This window comes from Esox lucius, chromosome 22, assembly GCF_011004845.1.
Source record: "Esox lucius isolate fEsoLuc1 chromosome 22, fEsoLuc1.pri, whole genome shotgun sequence".
NCBI classification, from domain to species: Eukaryota; Metazoa; Chordata; class Actinopteri; order Esociformes; family Esocidae; genus Esox; species Esox lucius.
Genome location: NC_047590.1, coordinates 9735742 through 9755532, shown reverse-complemented (window position 1 = coordinate 9755532; position 19791 = coordinate 9735742). Strand labels below are relative to the sequence as shown.

General features: G+C 42.8%; 1 protein-coding gene across 4 annotated transcripts in view; it reads right to left on the bottom strand.

Annotated features, from left to right (window-relative positions):
- The window catches only part of dmd (dystrophin), a 171962-nt gene that overhangs the window by 83495 nt on the left and 68676 nt on the right, over window positions 1–19791 (bottom strand). For all 4 annotated transcript variants that reach the window (XM_034289748.1, XM_034289749.1, XM_029116727.2 and 1 more), the window contains exons 8-11: window positions 8629–8807; window positions 3298–3432; window positions 1492–1695; window positions 647–828 (exon numbers count right to left, since the gene is read on the bottom strand). In XM_034289748.1, the coding sequence (XP_034145639.1) occupies window positions 647–828; window positions 1492–1695; window positions 3298–3432; window positions 8629–8807 (700 nt within the window). The remainder of the gene's footprint in view (window positions 1–646; window positions 829–1491; window positions 1696–3297; window positions 3433–8628; window positions 8808–19791) is intronic.

The window sequence follows — 19791 nt, the reverse complement described above, 5'->3', positions numbered from 1 at the left end:
GTTGTGTGTGTGTGTGTTTCTGGTTGTGTGTGTTTCTAGTTGTGTGTGTTTCTGGTTGTGTGTTTCTGGTTGTATGTTTCTGTTGTGTGTGTGTGTGTGTGTTTCTGGTTGTGTATGTTTCTGGTTGTGTGTGTTTCTGGTTGTGTGTTTCTGGTTGTATGTTTCTGTTGTGTGTGTGTGTGTGTTTCTGGTTGTGTATGTTTCTGGTTGTGTGTGTTTCTGGTTGTGTATGTTTCTGGTTGTGTGTGTTTCTGGTTGTGTGTTTCTGGTTGTATGTTTCTGTTGTGTGTGTGTGTGTGTGTTTCTGGTTGTGTATGTTTCTGGTTGTGTGTGTTTCTGGTTGTGTGTTTCTGGTTGTATGTTTCTGTTGTGTGTGTGTGTGTGTTTCTGGTTGTGTATGTTTCTGGTTGTGTGTGTTTCTGGTTGTGTATGTTTCTGGTTGTGTGTGTTTCTGGTTGTGTGTTTCTGGTTGTATGTTTCTGTTGTGTGTGTGTGTGTTTCTGGTTGTGTATGTTTCTGGTTGTGTGTGTTTCTGGTTGTGTGTTTCTGGTTGTATGTTTCTGTTGTGTGTGTGTGTGTGTGTTTCTGGTTGTGTGTGTTTCTGGTTGTGTGTGTTTCTGGTTGTGTGCGTCTGTGTGTCTCGTACCGGCTCTGTCTCTCCATGCTGGCCACTCTGAGGTGTTCCCAGCGGGAGTTCAGGAGGTTCATCTGTTCCCTGACTTCTGTCTCTTCCTCCTCAGTTAGATGACCCTCGCCCAGAAGGGCGCTCCCAGCCCGCAGCACCCTGCCTACACTGGACTGGTGGGATGTCAGCTCCACCATGTAGCCCTACACACACACACACACACAGGGACAGACACACAGGGAGGAACACACACACACAGACACACACACACAGACACAGACACACAGGAGCAGGGTAGATGTATTAGTTTATAATGAAGACACCAGGGAAAATGTTGTGTCAGGTGTTCAACCTTTCTACCTCCCCTGCACAAATATTCTGTTTATTTGCTCTTTCAATAATACATAAATGCATTTATTATGTGCAAATAAACTCAACAAGACTAATTTACGGTGCCCTCTGTAATTACCGGGACATGAGCATTTACTTCTCTTTTTGGCTATATTCTCCAATTTGGATTGCCAATCAAACAATTACTACAATGTAAAAAATATAGATCCCTAAAGCTCAACTCTGGACATGGAATCCAGTTCCTCTCCATTTATTAAATTGCAACCATTTACTCAGGGACTGATTTAGACCTGGACACCAGGTGGGGGCAAAAAAACCAGCAGGATCCGAACCTCGTAGGGTAAGAGGGCGAGTACCCCCCCATTTTTGATTTGAGGTTATTTCTGTACATATCGGTTAACCAATTTAGAAATGACAACACATTTTATAAATATTTCCCCTTGTTTCAGTGGTCAAAACGCACATAACATAATGAAGAATAAAGTTTCCAAAGGTACGATGAACCCTGTCTGTACCTCGTGTGTGTGGAACTGCTCTTTGACCTCCTCCACCTGGGAGGAGATGGGAGGCTGGGCCTGTAGGCCGTCCTCTGCAGACAGCAGCCAGGTCAGGACCCCTTCCAGGCCACTCTGGTAGTCTTCCAGCTGAGTGTCTCCTGGGGCCAGGGGACTCAGTCCCCGCTGCAGGTCATCCTGACTGCCCCCGCGCAGCAGCGTCGTCTAGGGTGGTGAGAGGGGTGTGATGAATGGGAGGAGAAGGAGGGGGAGGCGAGGGGGAGAGGGAAGCAGAAGGAGGTGGAGGAGAGGCAACGGACGGCGGATGAAAAAGGGTGGAGAGGACGGGGAGGGCAAGGGGGTAGAAGACGGGGGATGTGGGGGGTGAGGGAGGGAAGGAAAGGGGGGAGTGATGGGGAGGAAAGGGGGAGGGGGGAGTCGAGGCGAAGAGGAAGAAGGGGTCAGAGGGGGAGGAGAGGGAGAGAGAACGGATGTAGCGTTAAACTAACCACAGATAAACACCACATTACACTGGTTTAGTGTACCTAATAGCCTATAAAGGCTTCCTCTCCCAGCATGCATTTCAACAGTGTGAAACTGAATTATTACAATGAAGGGAGACTACAGAGCCAGAACACACTCACACACCCCACACGTTACACACATACCACACACACAGTACACACATACCACACACACAGTACACAAACACCAGACACACGTTATACACATAGCAAACACACATTACACAAACACCACACACACGTTATACACATACCACACACACAGTACACATATACCACACACACAGTACACAAACAACAGACACACGTTATACACATTGCAAACACACATTACACAAACACCACACAAACGTTACACACATACCACACACACAGTACACAAACAACAGACACACGTTATACACATTGCAAACACACATTACACAAACACCACACACACGTTATACACATACCACACACACGTTACACACATACCACACACACAGTACACATATACCACACACACAGTACACAAACAACAGACACACGTTATACACATTGCAAACACACATTACACAAACACCACACAAACGTTACACACATACCACACACACAGTACACCCATACCACACACACGTTACACACATGTCACACACATACCACACACACGTTACACACATGTCACACACATACCACACACACGTTACACACATGTCACACACATGTCACACACATACCACACATACCACACACACGTTACACACATGTCACACACATACCACACATTCCAAACACACATTACACACATTCCACTCACACATTCCTCACATTCCACACACACACCTGCTGCCTAAACTGATGGAAAAAACAAAGGCTTCAATCCAGCCAGAAGTATGATTACACAGCAACAGACAGAAACAAACAGAAAGAAACAAACAGACAGACAGAGGCAAACAGAAAGACAGAGAACACACATTGACTTGGCGATGAAAGACAAACATTGCTGAAGACACACACAGATGAGTCAGCCTGCGGCGTGCTGTGTGGTTAACCCAGCCTAGCCGTGCTGTGCCAAGCCACGCTGTGCTGGCCAGTGTCTCCACATGTGCTGCTTGGACACCCGGGAAGCAGATAACTCCCCATTTAACCCTGGGGGAGGAGCCAACCCCAAGGTAAAAAAGCCCAGGGACAGTGACATTCCAGGTTGTCTTTACCACAGTCACAATGCACCGGAGAAGTGCTTAACCGCAATGAAGACAACCCCGAAAAGCAGACAGGTTGAGGAGGATGGAGAGACAGGGTGGTTAGGTGTATAGACACAGACCTGCTCAGTAAAGCGTCTCCTCTTTTGGTCAGGTGACTTGACATATGCTGCTTGAGTGTAGGCATAGCTTTTGTAGCGAGGAGAGGGGGTGGGGGATGGGGGGTGAATCCGCCCCTGAGCCAGACTCACTGTGATCTAGGAGAGATAGAGAGAGAGAGAGGCAGGAAGGAGAGGGGACGATAGAGACGGGAATGAGAAGAAAAAAAACAAAAGAGACGACAGAGATGGATGAACAGGAGAGGAAGAGATACGAAGATGAGAGGATGGGAGGATGAGAGGAGAGGAAAGAGAGCGGAAAAGACAGGAAATGTGAGTAATGACAGGGAAGGCAGGGTGTGTGGGTGAAAGAGACAGAGAAGAAAAGAGAGATATTTGGAGAGAGGGGAGGAGAGAGACTTATGAGAGGATGGGCCAGAGCATCAGAGCCAATAGGACAGAAGCACAGAGAGATGGAACTTAATCTGGTACTTCTCACAAAGGCCTAGTAGACACTATATTTAAAATATGGGATGGGACAGATTTTTCACCTCGGACCTGTGATCTACTAGCCCACCTGGTCAGATCCGGGCCAGTGCATCTGACGCCATCACACAAAAGCAAGACAGAGTAGAATAAATTGTAAACCCTCTTCAAACAGCTGGATCAGCTGGGCAGGAACCTGGTCGCCAGGCCCAACTGGCCTTAGTAGGAATGTATCACACGATGGGAGGGAACAAACTGAGAAACCTATGTAATGATTTGATTTAGACGTGGCTCCAAATTAAGCTGTATTTACGGACATTTGATAATATAAAAGAAACACCTGTCTATTATGAGCCATCGAGACTCAACCAGCCACTTTATACGGCAAAAGAGAAGACAACTAGCTAGTAGACTACAAGACTAAATGCAATGTTCCTTTAATTAGCCAGCTAGCTACTCTAGCATCACTGTCACAATGATCACATCCAGTAAAGACATTGTAACTGCACTGGTCAGCCCTGAATCCATGCAGTGTCAGAAATTATTTAATCCAGACGCGCAGTAGCGACCGCATTCATTTACTTACTGGTCCCCCGTGGGAATCAAACCCACAACTATGGCATTGCTAGTGTCATGATCTTACCAGGAGAGTTACATTGCACTGTATTCTCAGCTGCCCCACAAAAACGTTACTCCAAGTCATTGGTGCTTGAATGCACATGATAGGTGGGAGAAGGTGTTTGAGAGAGGACTGGTTGGGAGACTAAGCCCATTAAGCCAACGCCTATTGCACCTGGAACTTTCTTATTGGCTAATGAAGTTTGACCGATTGTCCGCCCGGACCTTCCGTCTGTTTGGGCTGATGGCTTTAAAAAAACACATCCCCTGATCCTCTGTTAACTCATCCAGACACATCCCCTGAGCCCTAGATGAATATCCTAAACCACCGGTAACTCATCCAGACACATCCCCTGAGCCCTAGATGAATATCCTAAACCACCGGTAACTCATCCAGACACATCCCCTGAGCCCTAGATGAATATCCTAAACCACCGGTAACTCATCCAGACACATCCCCTGAGCCCTCAATGAATATCCTACACCACTGGTAACTCATCCAGACACATCCCCTGAGCCTTAGATGAATATCCTAAACCACCGGTAACTCATCCAGACACATCCCCTGAGCCCTAGATGAATATCCTAAACCACCGGTAACTCATCCAGACACATCCCCTGAGCCCTAGATGAATATCTTAAACCACGGGTAACTCATCTAGACACATCCCCTGAGCCTTAGATGAATATCCTAAACCACTGGTAACTCATCCAGACAAATCCCCTGAGCCTTAGATGAATATCCTAAACCACTGGTAACTCATCCAGACACATCCCCTGAGCCTTAGATGAATATCCTAAACCATTGGTAACTCTTCCAGTGAAAGGGAGAGTGTGTCTGGGTGTGTGTGTGTGTGTGTGTGTGAGAGAGAGAGTTGTGACAGTTGGTGTGAATGATGATAGATGAAGTGAAGGATAATGGCGTCATCCAGACAGCTAAACTCATTTCCCCCCTCTCAGCTTTTCTTTCTCTCTCTCTATCATTCTGTATCTCTCTTTTTATCTTACGATCCCTCTGCTTTTCTCTCACACTGACCACCTCCCTCCTTCTCCTTCTCCTTCTCCTTCTCCTCCTCTTACCTTGCTCTCTTTTTGCGTAATTTCCATCCATCACTGTCACAAGTTAATGTCTCAAAGTCCCACATCAATAGAACAGCGGCCCAGTAAGAGCTAAGATAGCATTTATAGGAAGTAAGTTAACATTTAGATTCAAAGGAAAGGACACTGATCCCAGTCTATCAGTCTAATGTAGAAGGAAATTACCCCACAACTGGCTGACAACTGTCTGATTGTCTACCATCAATCAACAGTGAGAACAGGACATATATCCACTGTAGACAGTCAACAGCTAATTTGTAATTATGAAGGCAGGTGTCCATAACGTTAAAAACACAAAAAATAGTGATGTTGAAATGGAATTATATGCATTTTGAAACCTTTTTGTAATGAGTGTAGGTGATAATGCCATGTCCCAAGGTCTTACTCAACTTCTATGAGAAGAATAAGGCTTTAAATATTATTTTGCAGTCTAAAATCGCTCATCAGGAATTATTTTCCCATGAGTAAAGTACTTATTTTCATTATACTTCACAAAAAATTTGTTTTTAGTAGTACTTCTTTTATTAGAATGCCCAGAATGACATCAGAGTATACTAATTTTTTAGGTGGGAAAACCAGAGCTCAAAGCTAATTAACTCCTTTTACATGGTTCAATGTATTTCTCAATGTTTTATGATGTTAGTCTGTATTTCTGTTTTACATAATCATTTTCAGATTTTTGTTTCTGACATTTAAAATATACAGCTCTGGAAAAAATTAAGAGATCACTCCCAATTCTTCTTAAATCAGCATCTCTACATGTATGGCAGGCAATTGACTGTTCTTATGTTTTAGTGTTTTTATCTGTGCACCTGTAGCACTTTGAGATGTGTCCTTCACGTGTAAAGTGCAATACAAATAAAACATATTATTATTATTATTATCTATTCCAGTGTCTGTTCAATTTTAACACGGCCACACTTAATTTTACTTAATGAGGTACTGATTAGGTGATTACCTGAACCATATCTGATTTAATGAGAAAAAGTATAAAAACCACTGCTGTGGTCATCACTATCCTCTGGCAATAGGTACCTAGTGCAATAGTGCAAGTAGTACCTCAAAGGTAATTTGAATAAAAAAAATAACAATTCAGCATGACAAAAGTGAGGAAAAGAAGGGTTAAATTCTGGCTTTACTGGCAGAGGGATACAGTGAGCGTCAGGTTGCTTCCATCCTGAAAATGTCAAAGACGGCGGTTCATAAAAACAAGGTCAAACAACAGACATTGGGAACAATAAAGCTACAGACTGGCAGAGGGCAAAAACGACTGTCCACTGACCGAGATGAGCGTCAACTAATACGAATTTCACTTAACAACCAAAGGATGACATCAAGTGACCTACAAAAAGATGGCAAACAGCAGCTGGGGTGAAGTGCACGGCGAGGACAGTTCAAAACAGGCTCCTAGGAGCGGGGCTGAAGTCCTGCAACGCTAGAAAAAAGCCCTTCATCAATGAGAAGAAAAGAAGAGCCAGGCTGAAGTTTGTAAAAGACCATAAGGATTGGACCGTAGAGGAATGGAGTAAGGTCATCTTCTCCGATGAGTCAAACGTTCAGCTTTGCCCAACACCTGGTCGTCTAATGGTTAGACGGAGACCTGGAGAGGCCTAAAAGCCACAGTGTCTCGCACCCATTGTGAAAGCCCAAAATCCAGACCAGAACCCCCATTGAAAACCTCTGGAATTAGATCAAGAGAAAGATGGATGGTCACAAGCCATCAAACAAAGCCGAGATACTTGAATTTTGGTGCCAGGAGTGGCATAAAGTCACCCAACAGCAATGTGACAGACTGGCGGAGAGCATGCCAAGACACATGAAAGCTGTTATTCAAAATCAGGGTTCTTCCACCAGATATTGGTTTCTGAACCCTTCCTAAGTTAAAACATTAGTATTTTGTTGTGGAAAAATGAATATGAATTTATTTTCCTTGCATTATTTGAGGTCTTAAAACAATGCATCTTTTCTTGGTTATTTTGACCAGTTGTTATTTTCCACATATAAATACTGTAAATGACAATATTTGAATTTGGAATCTGGAAGTAATGTTGTCAGTATTTTATAGAAGAAAACAAAACCGTTAATTTTTCTCAAACACATACCTATGAATAGTAAAACTAGAGAAACTGATAATTCTGCAGTGGTCTCTTAAACCCTTTCTAGAGCTGTATATTTTTTTACATCGCACCCATTTTGAGGTCCAAATGGTAGGTCACAGCGGGAATGACCCTAAAGACGATGGCCGTACGATACTGTAGTACCCTATGTAGTTCATTACCTTTCACCGGCATGGGACACCTACTGATCACATCAGTGCACTAGGTAGAAAATAGTGTACCATTTTGGACATCAAAACCCGGAGTGAACTAGCTGGAGGTACGAAGGAGAGCAGATTTGTGACATCACAAAGCTGAATGAGAGTGATCCCCCCCCCCTGCAGGCAGCGTAAACAATAAACAGTCAACAAAACCACCACGACGACAACAGTGACCAGAAGTGACAGCTGTTCAGCCAGCTAATGCCTGATGAACGTCGTCCCCGGTGCAGCTTAGTTTGGAAATGGCAGGAAGCCACACGGGCAACACATGTAACCCCGAGGGACCATGGGAAAGAAATGGCATTTTGGCATCACGAAAAAACACCGGAGCTGCTAGGACATTTACAAAGATCCAGATAGACCCTATCCCTGTTCGGTACACTAACAGGGCCCTGCAGAACACCCCACGGGCCTGATCTAAAGCAGGGCACTACTGCATGTAGGGAATAGGGTGATTTTTACAGGATGTCTCTGGAAAATGTTCACTTGGTAATCACTGACCACCGCAACAACGTGATTAAGGCAACAATGCCATCTTGGCCCACGGTGACAGATAAAACCGCACGGCGATGATGGCGCATTACCAGGGTAACAGAATTCCACGTTTACATTGTTGCCGGAGATCAAGTAATCTTGCTCCTGACTAAAATTGGGTTGTAAATTGATTTGATGGTTTGTGCTCTGTGATTTTTCTTTGTGTGCACAAGAGATCTTGTGTATTTTGTGTATGTGTGGGCAAATACGTTTGCACACTACAAAACCAAACACACTATAAACGCGCGTTTAAAGTAATCATGTGCAAAATGACAGAAATAGTGTGTGTGTGAGTGACATACCTGCTGTGAGTAGCGTTGCTGGGTCTGGATGGTGAAGTGCTCCTCCTGCTTTATGATAGTCCGAGGCAGTGTCTCTACTTCCTGGATGGCCTCCATGGTTACGCCCTGAGGCAGCACTTGGAACAAGGAGGTTATGTACATGATGACTGACTTCTTATCGGGGTGAAGCACGGCCACATCTAAGTGGGGACAAGATGAGAGGAGAGAGAGGCCAGGGGTGGGAGGGAGGTGGGTGAGGGAGGATGAGGGAGAGTGAATCAGAAAAAGTGAAGAGAGAGAAGACAGAGGAAAACATTAAGATTCAATACCATGAAACCTTGAACAATGGGACACATTAAGAAGAGACAGGAGTGTGGTGGAGAAGTATAGTGAAGGAGAAGAGCCCAGGGGTGTAGTAGAGAAAGTATAGTAGAGGAATGTAGTGTGAAGGAGTATAGGAAAAAGCTTAGTGAAAGAGTGTAGTGAAGGACTATAGTGTAGGAGTGTAGTGGAGGAGTGTTGTGAAGGAGTGTGGTGGAGGTGTGTTTTGAAGGAGTGTGGTGGAAGAGTGTGGTGAAGGAGTGTAGTGGAGTTGTCTAGTGGAGGAGTGTGGTGAAGGAGTGTAGTGGAGGAGTGTGGTGAAGGAGTGTGGTGGAGGAGTGTGGTGGAAGAGTGTTTTGAAGGAGTGTAGTGGAGTAGTCTAGTGGAGGAGTGTGGTGAAGGAGTTGTAGTGAAGGAGTGTAGTGGAGGAGTATAGGGAAGGAGTGTGGTGGAGGAGTGTGGTGGAGGAGTGTGGTGGAGGAGTGTAGTGGAGGAGTGTAGTGAAGGAGTGTGGTGGAGGAGTGTAGTGGAGGAGTGTAGTGAAGGAGTGTGGTGGAGGAGTGTAGTGAAGGAGTTGTAGTGGAGGAGTGTAGTGGAGGAGTGTAGTGAAGGAGTGTGGTGGAGGAGTGTAGTGAAGGAGTTGTAGTGGAGGAGTGTAGTGGAGGAGTGTGGTGGAGGAGAGTAGTGAAGGAGTTGTATAGGATGAGTGTAGGATGAGTGTAGGATGAGTGTAGTTGGCCATGCTGTAATGATTAAACAAAAGTGTCCCAAAGGGTCATTCTGGTGTCTCCAATGGAAACCACTTTATGGTTGCTGAAAGAACCCTTTTTGGTTACAAGCAGAACCCTATTGGTTTCCATGTAGAATTCCTATGTATAAAAGGTTCTATGGGAAAACTTTCCAACTGGAACCAAAAATAGTTTTCCAATAGGGACAGCTGAAGAACCCCTTTCATTCGAGACAGAACCTTTTCTTCTTAGAGTGTAAAATTCATCAAATAATAAGACAATGCCAGTGTCCCAAAAGTCACCTGGATACCCTTTATAATGCATTACTTTTGACAAAGGTCTGTTGGGCTTTTGAAAAGCAGGGCACTGTAATAGGCAATATGGTTCCATTTGGGACAGAGTCATATATTGTCAATGATACGTCCTAGAAGATAGAGGTCAAAATGCGAACCTCTGGTGTGTCAGAGAGAGAGAGAGAGAGAGAGAGAGAGAGAAAAAGACAGAGAGAGAGAGACAAAAAACTTAGAGACAAAAAGATAGAGAGGGCGAGAAAGAGAGAGAAAGAGAAAGACAAAAAGACAGAGAAAGTGAGAGATTCACTGAGTACAGCCTGGTTGTTTAGACAGTTGTCACAAGCAGATCTGGCTACCCAGAGAACAGGTTGTGCTCATTCAAAGACATGTTGAAACAGAGAAACAGAGACAGAGAAACTAATTCAAAGTTTATGTAACCAAAACATTAAAGCAGTAAATCCAAGATTTTTACAGAAAGAAAACATTGTACCCTTATTATATTATTTGTTAAATATGCAGCTTGCAGCTACGACCTTCAGGAGAGTAAAGGCACAAAAACAAGGACAAAAACAACCTTTGACCTTCTGACTTATTATTATTCACATTTATATCCCCCTGTATTGTCCTAATTGTTATTCATGAGTTATTAGTTATTCACCTCTATCATCATTTATTAAATGTGACTGCATGTTTGCTTGAGCATAGTATAAGGTAACATTCTATGCAAGTAAATCTCATTGAATTCAGAGAATGAGATAGACAGAGACGCCTCACCACCCAGAGACCATGACAAGATAAAGGAGCCCTAGGCCCACACACACTGCCAGAGCATCACCACACCACCAGAGCATTACCACACCACCAGAACATCGCCACACCACCAGAGCATTACCACACCGCCAGAGCATCACCACACCACCAGAGCATTACCACACCACCAGAACATCGCCACACCACCAGAGCATTACCACACCACTAGAGCATCACCACACCGCCAGAGCATCACCACACCACCAGAGCATTACCACACCACCAGAGCATCACCACACCTCCAGAGCATTACCACACCGCTAGAGCATCACCACACCACCAGAGCATTACCACACCACCAGAGCATTACCACACCACCAGAGCATTACCACACCGCCAGAGCATCACCACACCACCAGAGCATTACCACACCACCAGAGCATTACCACATATATCAACACAGCCTAACTTGACCAGACCCAGACCTCCACCAGACCACAACCTCTACCAGGCCAGAGAGGGAGCCGCCCCGACCCAGACCTCCACCAGATCACCTCCTCTACCAGGCCAGAAAGGGAGCCCCCCCGACCCAGACCTCCACCAGACCACCACCTCTACCAGGCCAGAGAGGGAGCCCCCCCGACACAGACCTCCACCAGACCACCACCTCTACCAGGTCAGAGAGGGAGCCCCCCCGACCCAGACCTCCACCAGACCACCACCTCTACCAGGCCAGAGAGGGAGCCCCCTGACCCAGACCTCCACCAGACCACCACCTCTACCAGGTCAGAGAGGGAGCCCCCCTGACCCAGACCTCCACCAGATCACCACCTCTACCAGGCCAGAGAGGGAGCCCCCCTGACCCAGACCTCCATCAGACCACCACCTCTACCAGGCCAATGAGGGAGCCCCCAGACCCAGACATGGCCCCTCTCCCCTCCACACAGCTCCAATACAGGACCGGAGAAGCTACACAGAAGGCCCTCTGAAGATCAGAGACCTTCAGAGGATTAAGTGAGATTAAAGAGCTCATGCAGTACATTTGCACTAAACATAGACACACGCACACAAACCAACCGCACTAAAAGTTTTTAATTATGTTCAATGAATATTAAAAAAATAATAATACACCAAATGTTCACCTTTATTCATTGTTTGTCTCACATTTAACTCAGTAACTGTTATTCTCTTTTTGCAACATGGAAAATCACTTCAAGTGTGGAACATCAATAAAGCATTTAACTGAAGAGTTTAGAACTAGAGTTGAAATTAAATCCTCACAATCGACGTGAGACTGGTAGACAGTTACTAGAAAAGGCTACATTATAATTCCAGCAAAATGGCGCAACATCAGATTTTGAAGCAGGGGGTGTACTTTAAAAATGTGTTTCTTTCGATTTTTTATGTATACATGATAGCAAAGTATAATCTTTCAGTAAAAATTTTTTTTTATTACATTTATTTGTAAATAGTGTTTAGGTGTCCAAATATGTCCAAATATGTAAAAACTTTCCATAGACTGAACTTTTTCATACAACTGTAATCTCTATGCAAGTAAAAGCTTCTATGCTGTCTTTTCACTCTGCCCTCGGTCCGTTTGAGGACTACGAATTACGACATGGATTGCATTTTGTATCAAAAGGTGGGATGGCACCCTCTGTATGAAAGACGACCTCCAACACTTCTCAAATCACTTACTTATAGCATGCATTGTATATCGTTTATATTACAAACAGGCAGTGTTTGCAAAAAATATTGTTGTTTAAATAAAGCAAAATAAAAAATGTAATTGCACAATAAAATGTAAATTGCCCCATCATCTACTAGTTCAATAGTAGGTAACAGAGTGGCTTTGAAACAATTCACTTATTTCTCACCGCTTGGTCAAAGCACAGTTTGATTACAGACATTGTCCCTCAGTCATAAAACCCTCTCAGAAAAGACCACAGATTCAAGCACGGGAAGAGACGTACGATCATCTCCAAAGGTGATTTACGAAACTGTCACACCTCTTTGAAATAAGCGTAGATGTCATTGTAGATTGATAAATCAGATAAAGCTGTGGACATGAGAATATAAGACACACCCATAATTTAAGCGGGTGTGGCGATCCATCAACCTATAATCATCAAATATACATAATAAATTATAGCCTAAAACCGCTAATTAACCATTTGTCATACTCCATGAAAAAAGGAGCATAGTCATAGAATACTCGCAATGCACAACCATTGGTTTATTTATACTCCCACTAGTCAATTTAAGACGTGTTACTTAATCAAGATGATAACCACTGAAAGTATAAGAACCATTTATGATCTCCGAGTACAACCCTGTTTCCAAAAAAGTTGGGATGCAAAAAGTTGGGATGCAAATAAAACAGAATGCCATGATGTGCAAATCATTTAATTCCTATATTTAATAGAAAATAGTACAAAGACAACTGTTGTTGTTGAAACTCAGAAATGTTATAATGTTGGGGAAAATATATGCCCATTTTGAATTTGATGCCTGCAACACATTTCAAAAAAAGTTGGGACAGGGGCATGTTGAACACTGTTGCATCACATCTTCTTTTAACAATACTCTGTAAGTGTTTGGAAACTGAAGAGACCAATGGCTGTAGTTTTGAAAGTGAAATATTTTCCCATTCTTGCTTGATATAGGATTTCAGCTGCTCAACAGTTCAGGGTCTCCTTCGTCATATGTTTCTTTTCATAATGCAAACATTTCTTCAATAGGTGTTTTAAAACCTTCTATAACACTGCTAAAACTAAATCAAATGCAGAACAAAACCAAGTTCATTAGAAGTTGAATAGACCAAAGACCTCAGTTGGTACAAAACATATAGAGCAATGGAGAAACCACAATTTCTCAGGTTTTAAATTAGCTAAATTGGACTAAAAAGGTCAGTGTCCTTGTACACTTATGCAACCAGGTTATTGTAAGGTTTTTTCCCCCTCAAAGATTTCAGGTTGATTTTTAATTGAATTGTTCACATTATGGGTCACATTTAAAGTGGAAAACATTCTGACATGATTTCTCTTTGTCTCATTCTTTTACACCACAAGAACCTGGCATTTTCACAGGGGTGTGCAGACCTTTTATATCCACTGTATCCGGCTCTCTAGCCTCCCATTCCTACTGTCCTGTCATGAATACAAAAGTACATAGCCAAGTCCTAGAATACCAGGGTTAAAGATGTACTCAGGGATATTGGTGATGAACAATCTAATTTATAAAATGTAACATTTGCGCTGGATGTGTAACATGTCCTTCGTATTTGCGGAATGTATCATTTGAAACACTGCCCTAGCTCTGTTAGCCTTGAAGATTGAAAGCGAGTGGTTCTGATGACATAGGATCCTAATCAGCACATATATGACATTCTACACACTTTCAACATTTGCAACTTTTACAACCATTGGCCCAAAATCTCAGACTGCACGTTTTTGCACAGACAAAGAGTCCCTTCATTCAACTAATCCTGGGGCTGAGTTCATAAACATGTTCAACTAATCCTGGGATTGAGTTCATAAACATGTTCAACTAATCCTGGGGCTGAGTTCATAAACATGTTCAACTAATCCTGGGGCTGGGTTCATAAACATGTTCAACTAATCCTGGGATTGAGTTCATAAACATGTTCAACTAATCCTGGGGCTGAGTTCATAAACATGTTCAACTAATCCTGGGATTGAGTTCATAAACATGTTCAACTAATCCTGGGATTGAGTTCATAAACATGTTCAACTAATCCTGGGGCTGAGTTCATAAACATGTTCAACTAATCCTGGGGCTGGGTTCATAAACATGTTCAACTAATCCTGGGATTGAGTTCATAAACATGTTTAACTAATCCTGGGGCTGAGTTCATAAACATGTTCAACTAATCCTGGGATTGAGTTCATAAACATGTTCAACTAATCCTGGGATTGAGTTCATAAACATGTTCAACTAATCCTGGGGCTGAGTTCATAAACATGTTCAACTAATCCTGGGGCTGGGTTCATAAACATGTTCAACTAATCCTGGGATTGAGTTCATAAACATGTTCAACTAATCCTGGGGCTGAGTTCATAAACATGTTCAACTAACAAAATGATTCATTAGGACCAGAACATTCAACCAATCAAAATTAACCAAATTACAACACAGCTAAAACATAACTACACAACCTGTTGGGAAACACAAAGTAGTCCATGCAGATTCTTATCTCCACCCATTCCTCTATTAGTATCGAACGTATTTCCAAATGCTTTAGAGACTCCTCGGATGATGAGTTTGTAAGCGTTTGACGCGTCTCTCTATTTGCAAATAAACTTAATAATGCCAAGAGAATTTTGTTTCTGTACTTCCTCCTTTAAGAGTTCTGATCGATGAAATTGCCATCACACTATGTCACAATGATTGCTGATCAAAACCCCAAAAGCCTTGCCATTGAAAAGGCATGTCACAGGAAAACCTGGCACCCTGAAGAGGAAAGGCTGTAAAGAGGAAAGGCCAATGCACTATGAAATACCCACAGACAGAAGCAGCACTTCCTCACAGAATACCAAACCATTAAAGAACATTACTTCCCCAAATGTTTGACTATAATCAAGTTTTTTTTTTTTTAACTCAGTGATAATAAAAAGCTGCCAATGCTATTATTAGGAAACAAAGAGAGCTATAGGCTGGCTGCACAATAAATAACAGCCTGTCACAGGACAAGGGACTGTGAGTGACAATAATTGTTGTTGTAGTCTTTTGTCTCTTCTAATCCACCCGCCCCTTTCTAAAGCTATTTAAATTGTTAATTTTCTATTATTAATAGAGTGTTCCATTGTAATACTGCCATGTCAATAAAGCAAAATAAATAAATTAAGAGAGAGAGGGTTGGAAGAGAGAGACCCAAGAACAAACATATCCATGGCAAACTGCAGAAAATCCCAATTATTGTAAAGGATAAACAAAATCCACTTGAAGTTACAATCAAAAGAATGGAGGAAACAAATGTAATTCAATGAAAAATCTGGCGGTCCAGACGACATTTTGAACAAGATTATTAAACACAGTCCTAAGAAACATATATCTTTACAGTTACATGTTTGAATGTAGTTAAGAGCAGACTTAGATCAATATCCATGAGTAATTAATATCCCTCAAAAATGTATCAAATTGTGAACTACCTTAAATCAAGCAGTCATCAGTACTACCACTACAACCCACTAAGAAGCAAGGACATTATTATAGAGAAAATGTCCCTCATCCAGTAAGTACTGAGGCTAAGTTCACTGAACATTACCAACACAAGTCAGAAAATCGAGCACAAAAAAATACAATCCAACTAAAAGAACACTGCAATAGGTTTTGGGAAAACTTCAAAAACTCAAATTCTATTTGGAGCTAAACAATGTACACAGTGGCCAGCTGACCTCTGTGTCTGGCAGAGAATTGAGGAACAATGACAATGTGCAGACATACTTGAGTGGAGCCTGGCCATTAGGACTGGTCTCCACAGGCACATTAATGGTACACAGAGAACCCTAATAATGTATGCAGAATTAGCACTATACCCACTAATTATCAACATCCAGAAAAGAGCTGTTATATTTCACACCCACCTAAATGAAAGCTTACCTTTCAATACAAAGCCCTCATCTACAGAGAGATGAACCTGGAAGAGCAAAAGAGACCTAACCAAATCATGACAAGTTACTTTATTTATTATTAATTTAGGAAAGAAGAGCAAATTGGAATGCTACCTTGTCCTTAACATTATAGACTCTCTTTAAATGTGAATTTGAATTAATTTTAGATTATTAATATATTATTTTACTGTAATATTCTGATATGGCAATACTTTCTGAAACGTCATGTCACGGATCTGCACTTCCAATCAAATGTATGCCACATTAGAGACACATTTTACCCTCAGGTGAAAAGAGACACAAAGTATTGGAAATGGCTTTTATTGGGGAAAAAATTGATTGTTTCCTTGGCGAAATGTGTAATCACAGCGAAAAGATTTCTTGCCACGAGAAAAGGATGAACAGTGGAGCACAAATAACATTGTTAAAATACTGTGAACACCAATATTCAACTTCTTAATATTTTTCATTGTCATTCATAACAGTTACATAACAGATACAACACCGCATATAGCCAATAATGACAGAGGAAGAGAGAACGAGAGAGAAAGACAGGTCGGAAGAGACCGAGAGAGGAAGAGAGAGGGAAAGACGGGGAAAAAAGGAGAAGAGAAACAGAGGGAGGGACAGAGAAGAAAAGAGGGAGAGAAAAGATGGAGTGATAGAGGGGTATGTAACAGGTCCAGTTACAGGGGGAACTGCATGATATACAGCATATAATAATAATAACAACAATACCACATCCAATACCACCTTTAATAAGCTCTCTACAGTGTTGGTTCTTTATGGATGAGAGGCTTCCTGTTTGGGCCTGCCACAGCTGCAGTCTCAGAGAAGCTGACGGTCTCCGCTCTGTACTGATCTCGATGGGCTATTTTCTACTCCACTCTCCCTCTCCTGCTTTTGTCGCTCTCTTTCTCTCTCACCAGAAAGACTCTAGCCGGTCCATTTGTCCCTCTGTCAGTAGTCCTGAATGTCCATCAATTTGGCTGGCCATCCATCCGCCTGTCCATATTCTGTATGGCTCTATAAGAACCAGAGTGTGTGTCTGTATTCTATATAAGAGGCTCCATGTGCTATTTATACCTCAGTGTTTATTGCCTCGTTCAGCCTGCTAATAACTGGGCCGACAGGAACCATTTTATATCTCATTACTGCTGATGAGACTCAATCATCTCAGCCATGACTCTGTCTTTCTTCCTCTCTCGAGTACCGCTTCTCATCCACTTCACCTCTACCCCTGTCTCGTCCTGTACTGCACCCACTCATCATCTTCATCCTCTTCCTCTGTACCTCTCTCTCATCCCCTTCTTCTCGACTTCTCTCATATCCTCTGCCTCATCCTCTCATCCTCTTCTGCTTCTCTCTTCTACTCTACTCATTTTCTACCTCGTCCTCTTGTCCCTTTCTTCCACTACCTCATCCCCTTCCTATGTGGTTTTCATCCTTTTTTAAAACTGTCCAACCTAATGAATACTAAGTACCCCCAGGGTCTGTAGCAGCCCTGGTTTTGAACCACTGCTCTAAGTCATCCACTCTACTTCTACCTCTCTCATCCTCCATCTCATCCTCTACCCCTCCCATCTATCTCATCCTCTACTTCATCCTATACCACATCCTCTTCTTCATTTGATCATCTTCTACCTCCAAACCTCTACCTCATCCACTTCACTTCTACAGTACCTCTATCCCTCATCTTCTACCTCTGCCTCATCCTCTCCACCTCTCCGATCCTTTACATCTCTCTCATCTTCGCTCATCTTCTACCTGTTTCTCATCCAGTCATCCTCTACCTCTCTCTGATCCTCTTATCTTATACCTCTGTCTCAACCTCGTCCTCTACCTCTCCCATCCTCTCATCCTCTAATTTGTCTTAATCCCATGTCATTCACCCTTCACACCAATCTCATCCACCTCTCATCACTTATCTCCCCCGTATTATCCAACTCTTACTCACCTCTCTCTCTCTCTCTCTCTCCATCTTTCTCTCTCTGTCCCATTTCATCCATCTGATATACCCTCTTTCTCTTTCCCGTCTCATCCACCTCTCACCACCCTTTTCCCCCTCTCCCATCACATCCACACTTCCTGTCCTCCTCCAGGCCTGCTGGCATTGAGCGAGACAAATCATTGCATTAAAAACCCATGACTCCTCTAACCAGAGCAGAGTGTGGAGTTGTAGCTGGCTGACATACAGTACTCTGCTGATAGACGACAGCTGCTGCCCTCATTAAAGACTCTGGTCCAATCCCAAATGGCCCCCTAACCCCTGCGCACTTGTGGCCATCTGAGAGGATTTAATTAGGATAAGTAACATGGTGAATCTCTACACCTGTAGGGGCCAGAGGAGATATGAATAACGGAAGCCAGAGGAATGGATGGCGACTGCAGGGCGGTGTGTAGAGTACCCAGCTGGTATATTCAGAGACAGAGGAGTGGGATTGATAGGGAAGTGATCCAGCTGAACAGAATCCCACCGTGGGCGTGTCCCAGGTGGCACACTACCCGGCATTTATTACATTACTTTTGAGAGCTCCATAAAGGTCCTGCTTAAAAGTAGTGCCCCTTAACATGAATAAGTCAACGACGTCCACGAAACCACCCCAGTGGATGAAAAGAGTGGCGTGGCCTAGCTGAAAGCATCTGAGGTAATCAGCATGAATTCCGGCTAGGCTAAATGCGTTCAGTATGGTCCAGGAACGATTTGTATTCAGTGGACAGATTCATGGGCTCTTGTCCTAATCAATGATGACACCGGTGTCACGCTCTTACTGAGAAGTTAAATATTCCCCACTTCACAGACACTCATTATGCACCAATGGAATGTGGTGGAGCAGGACACTAATTGGCTAAGGCCTAACAGGATCTGGTCACCTTGGCAATGAGAGATCTGGGAGATACTAATCATATTCATAACATCTGGCCTTATTGACAGTGTTATGATTTGGTAATGTCATGACCTTCCTGGACATTTTATGAATGACTGATGATTAGTGATGACTCATTGATGAGAGTGTGATTGATGATAGTGATGTTATGATATTTGATGCTAAAGATAATTAAGAAAAGCTATGTTATTAATGACTAATGAGATTGATGTTACAATAATTGATAATAGTGGCGTTAAGAATGATTAATAAGTGAGGTTATGAACGATTTATTATAGTGATGCTATGTTCTTGTATGTTTTGTTAGTTTTCTGATTTTGATTTAATTATCACCACAACTGCTGAGGAATGTTTTTTGCATCAATCCTTTATAACCAGGGAATATTGACATTTCTGGTTGGCCCTTGCATGTTATTTTTAATGAAACAATATGGCGGGGGGGTGTAGTGTCTGGATAATATAACACAGCTAAAGGCAGTGCTTAGGCAGGATGCAACTCAAAATCTTATCGTTGCTTTTATTAGGTGCTCACGAAAATCCATTCATACCAATTAATACCATCAATACCAAC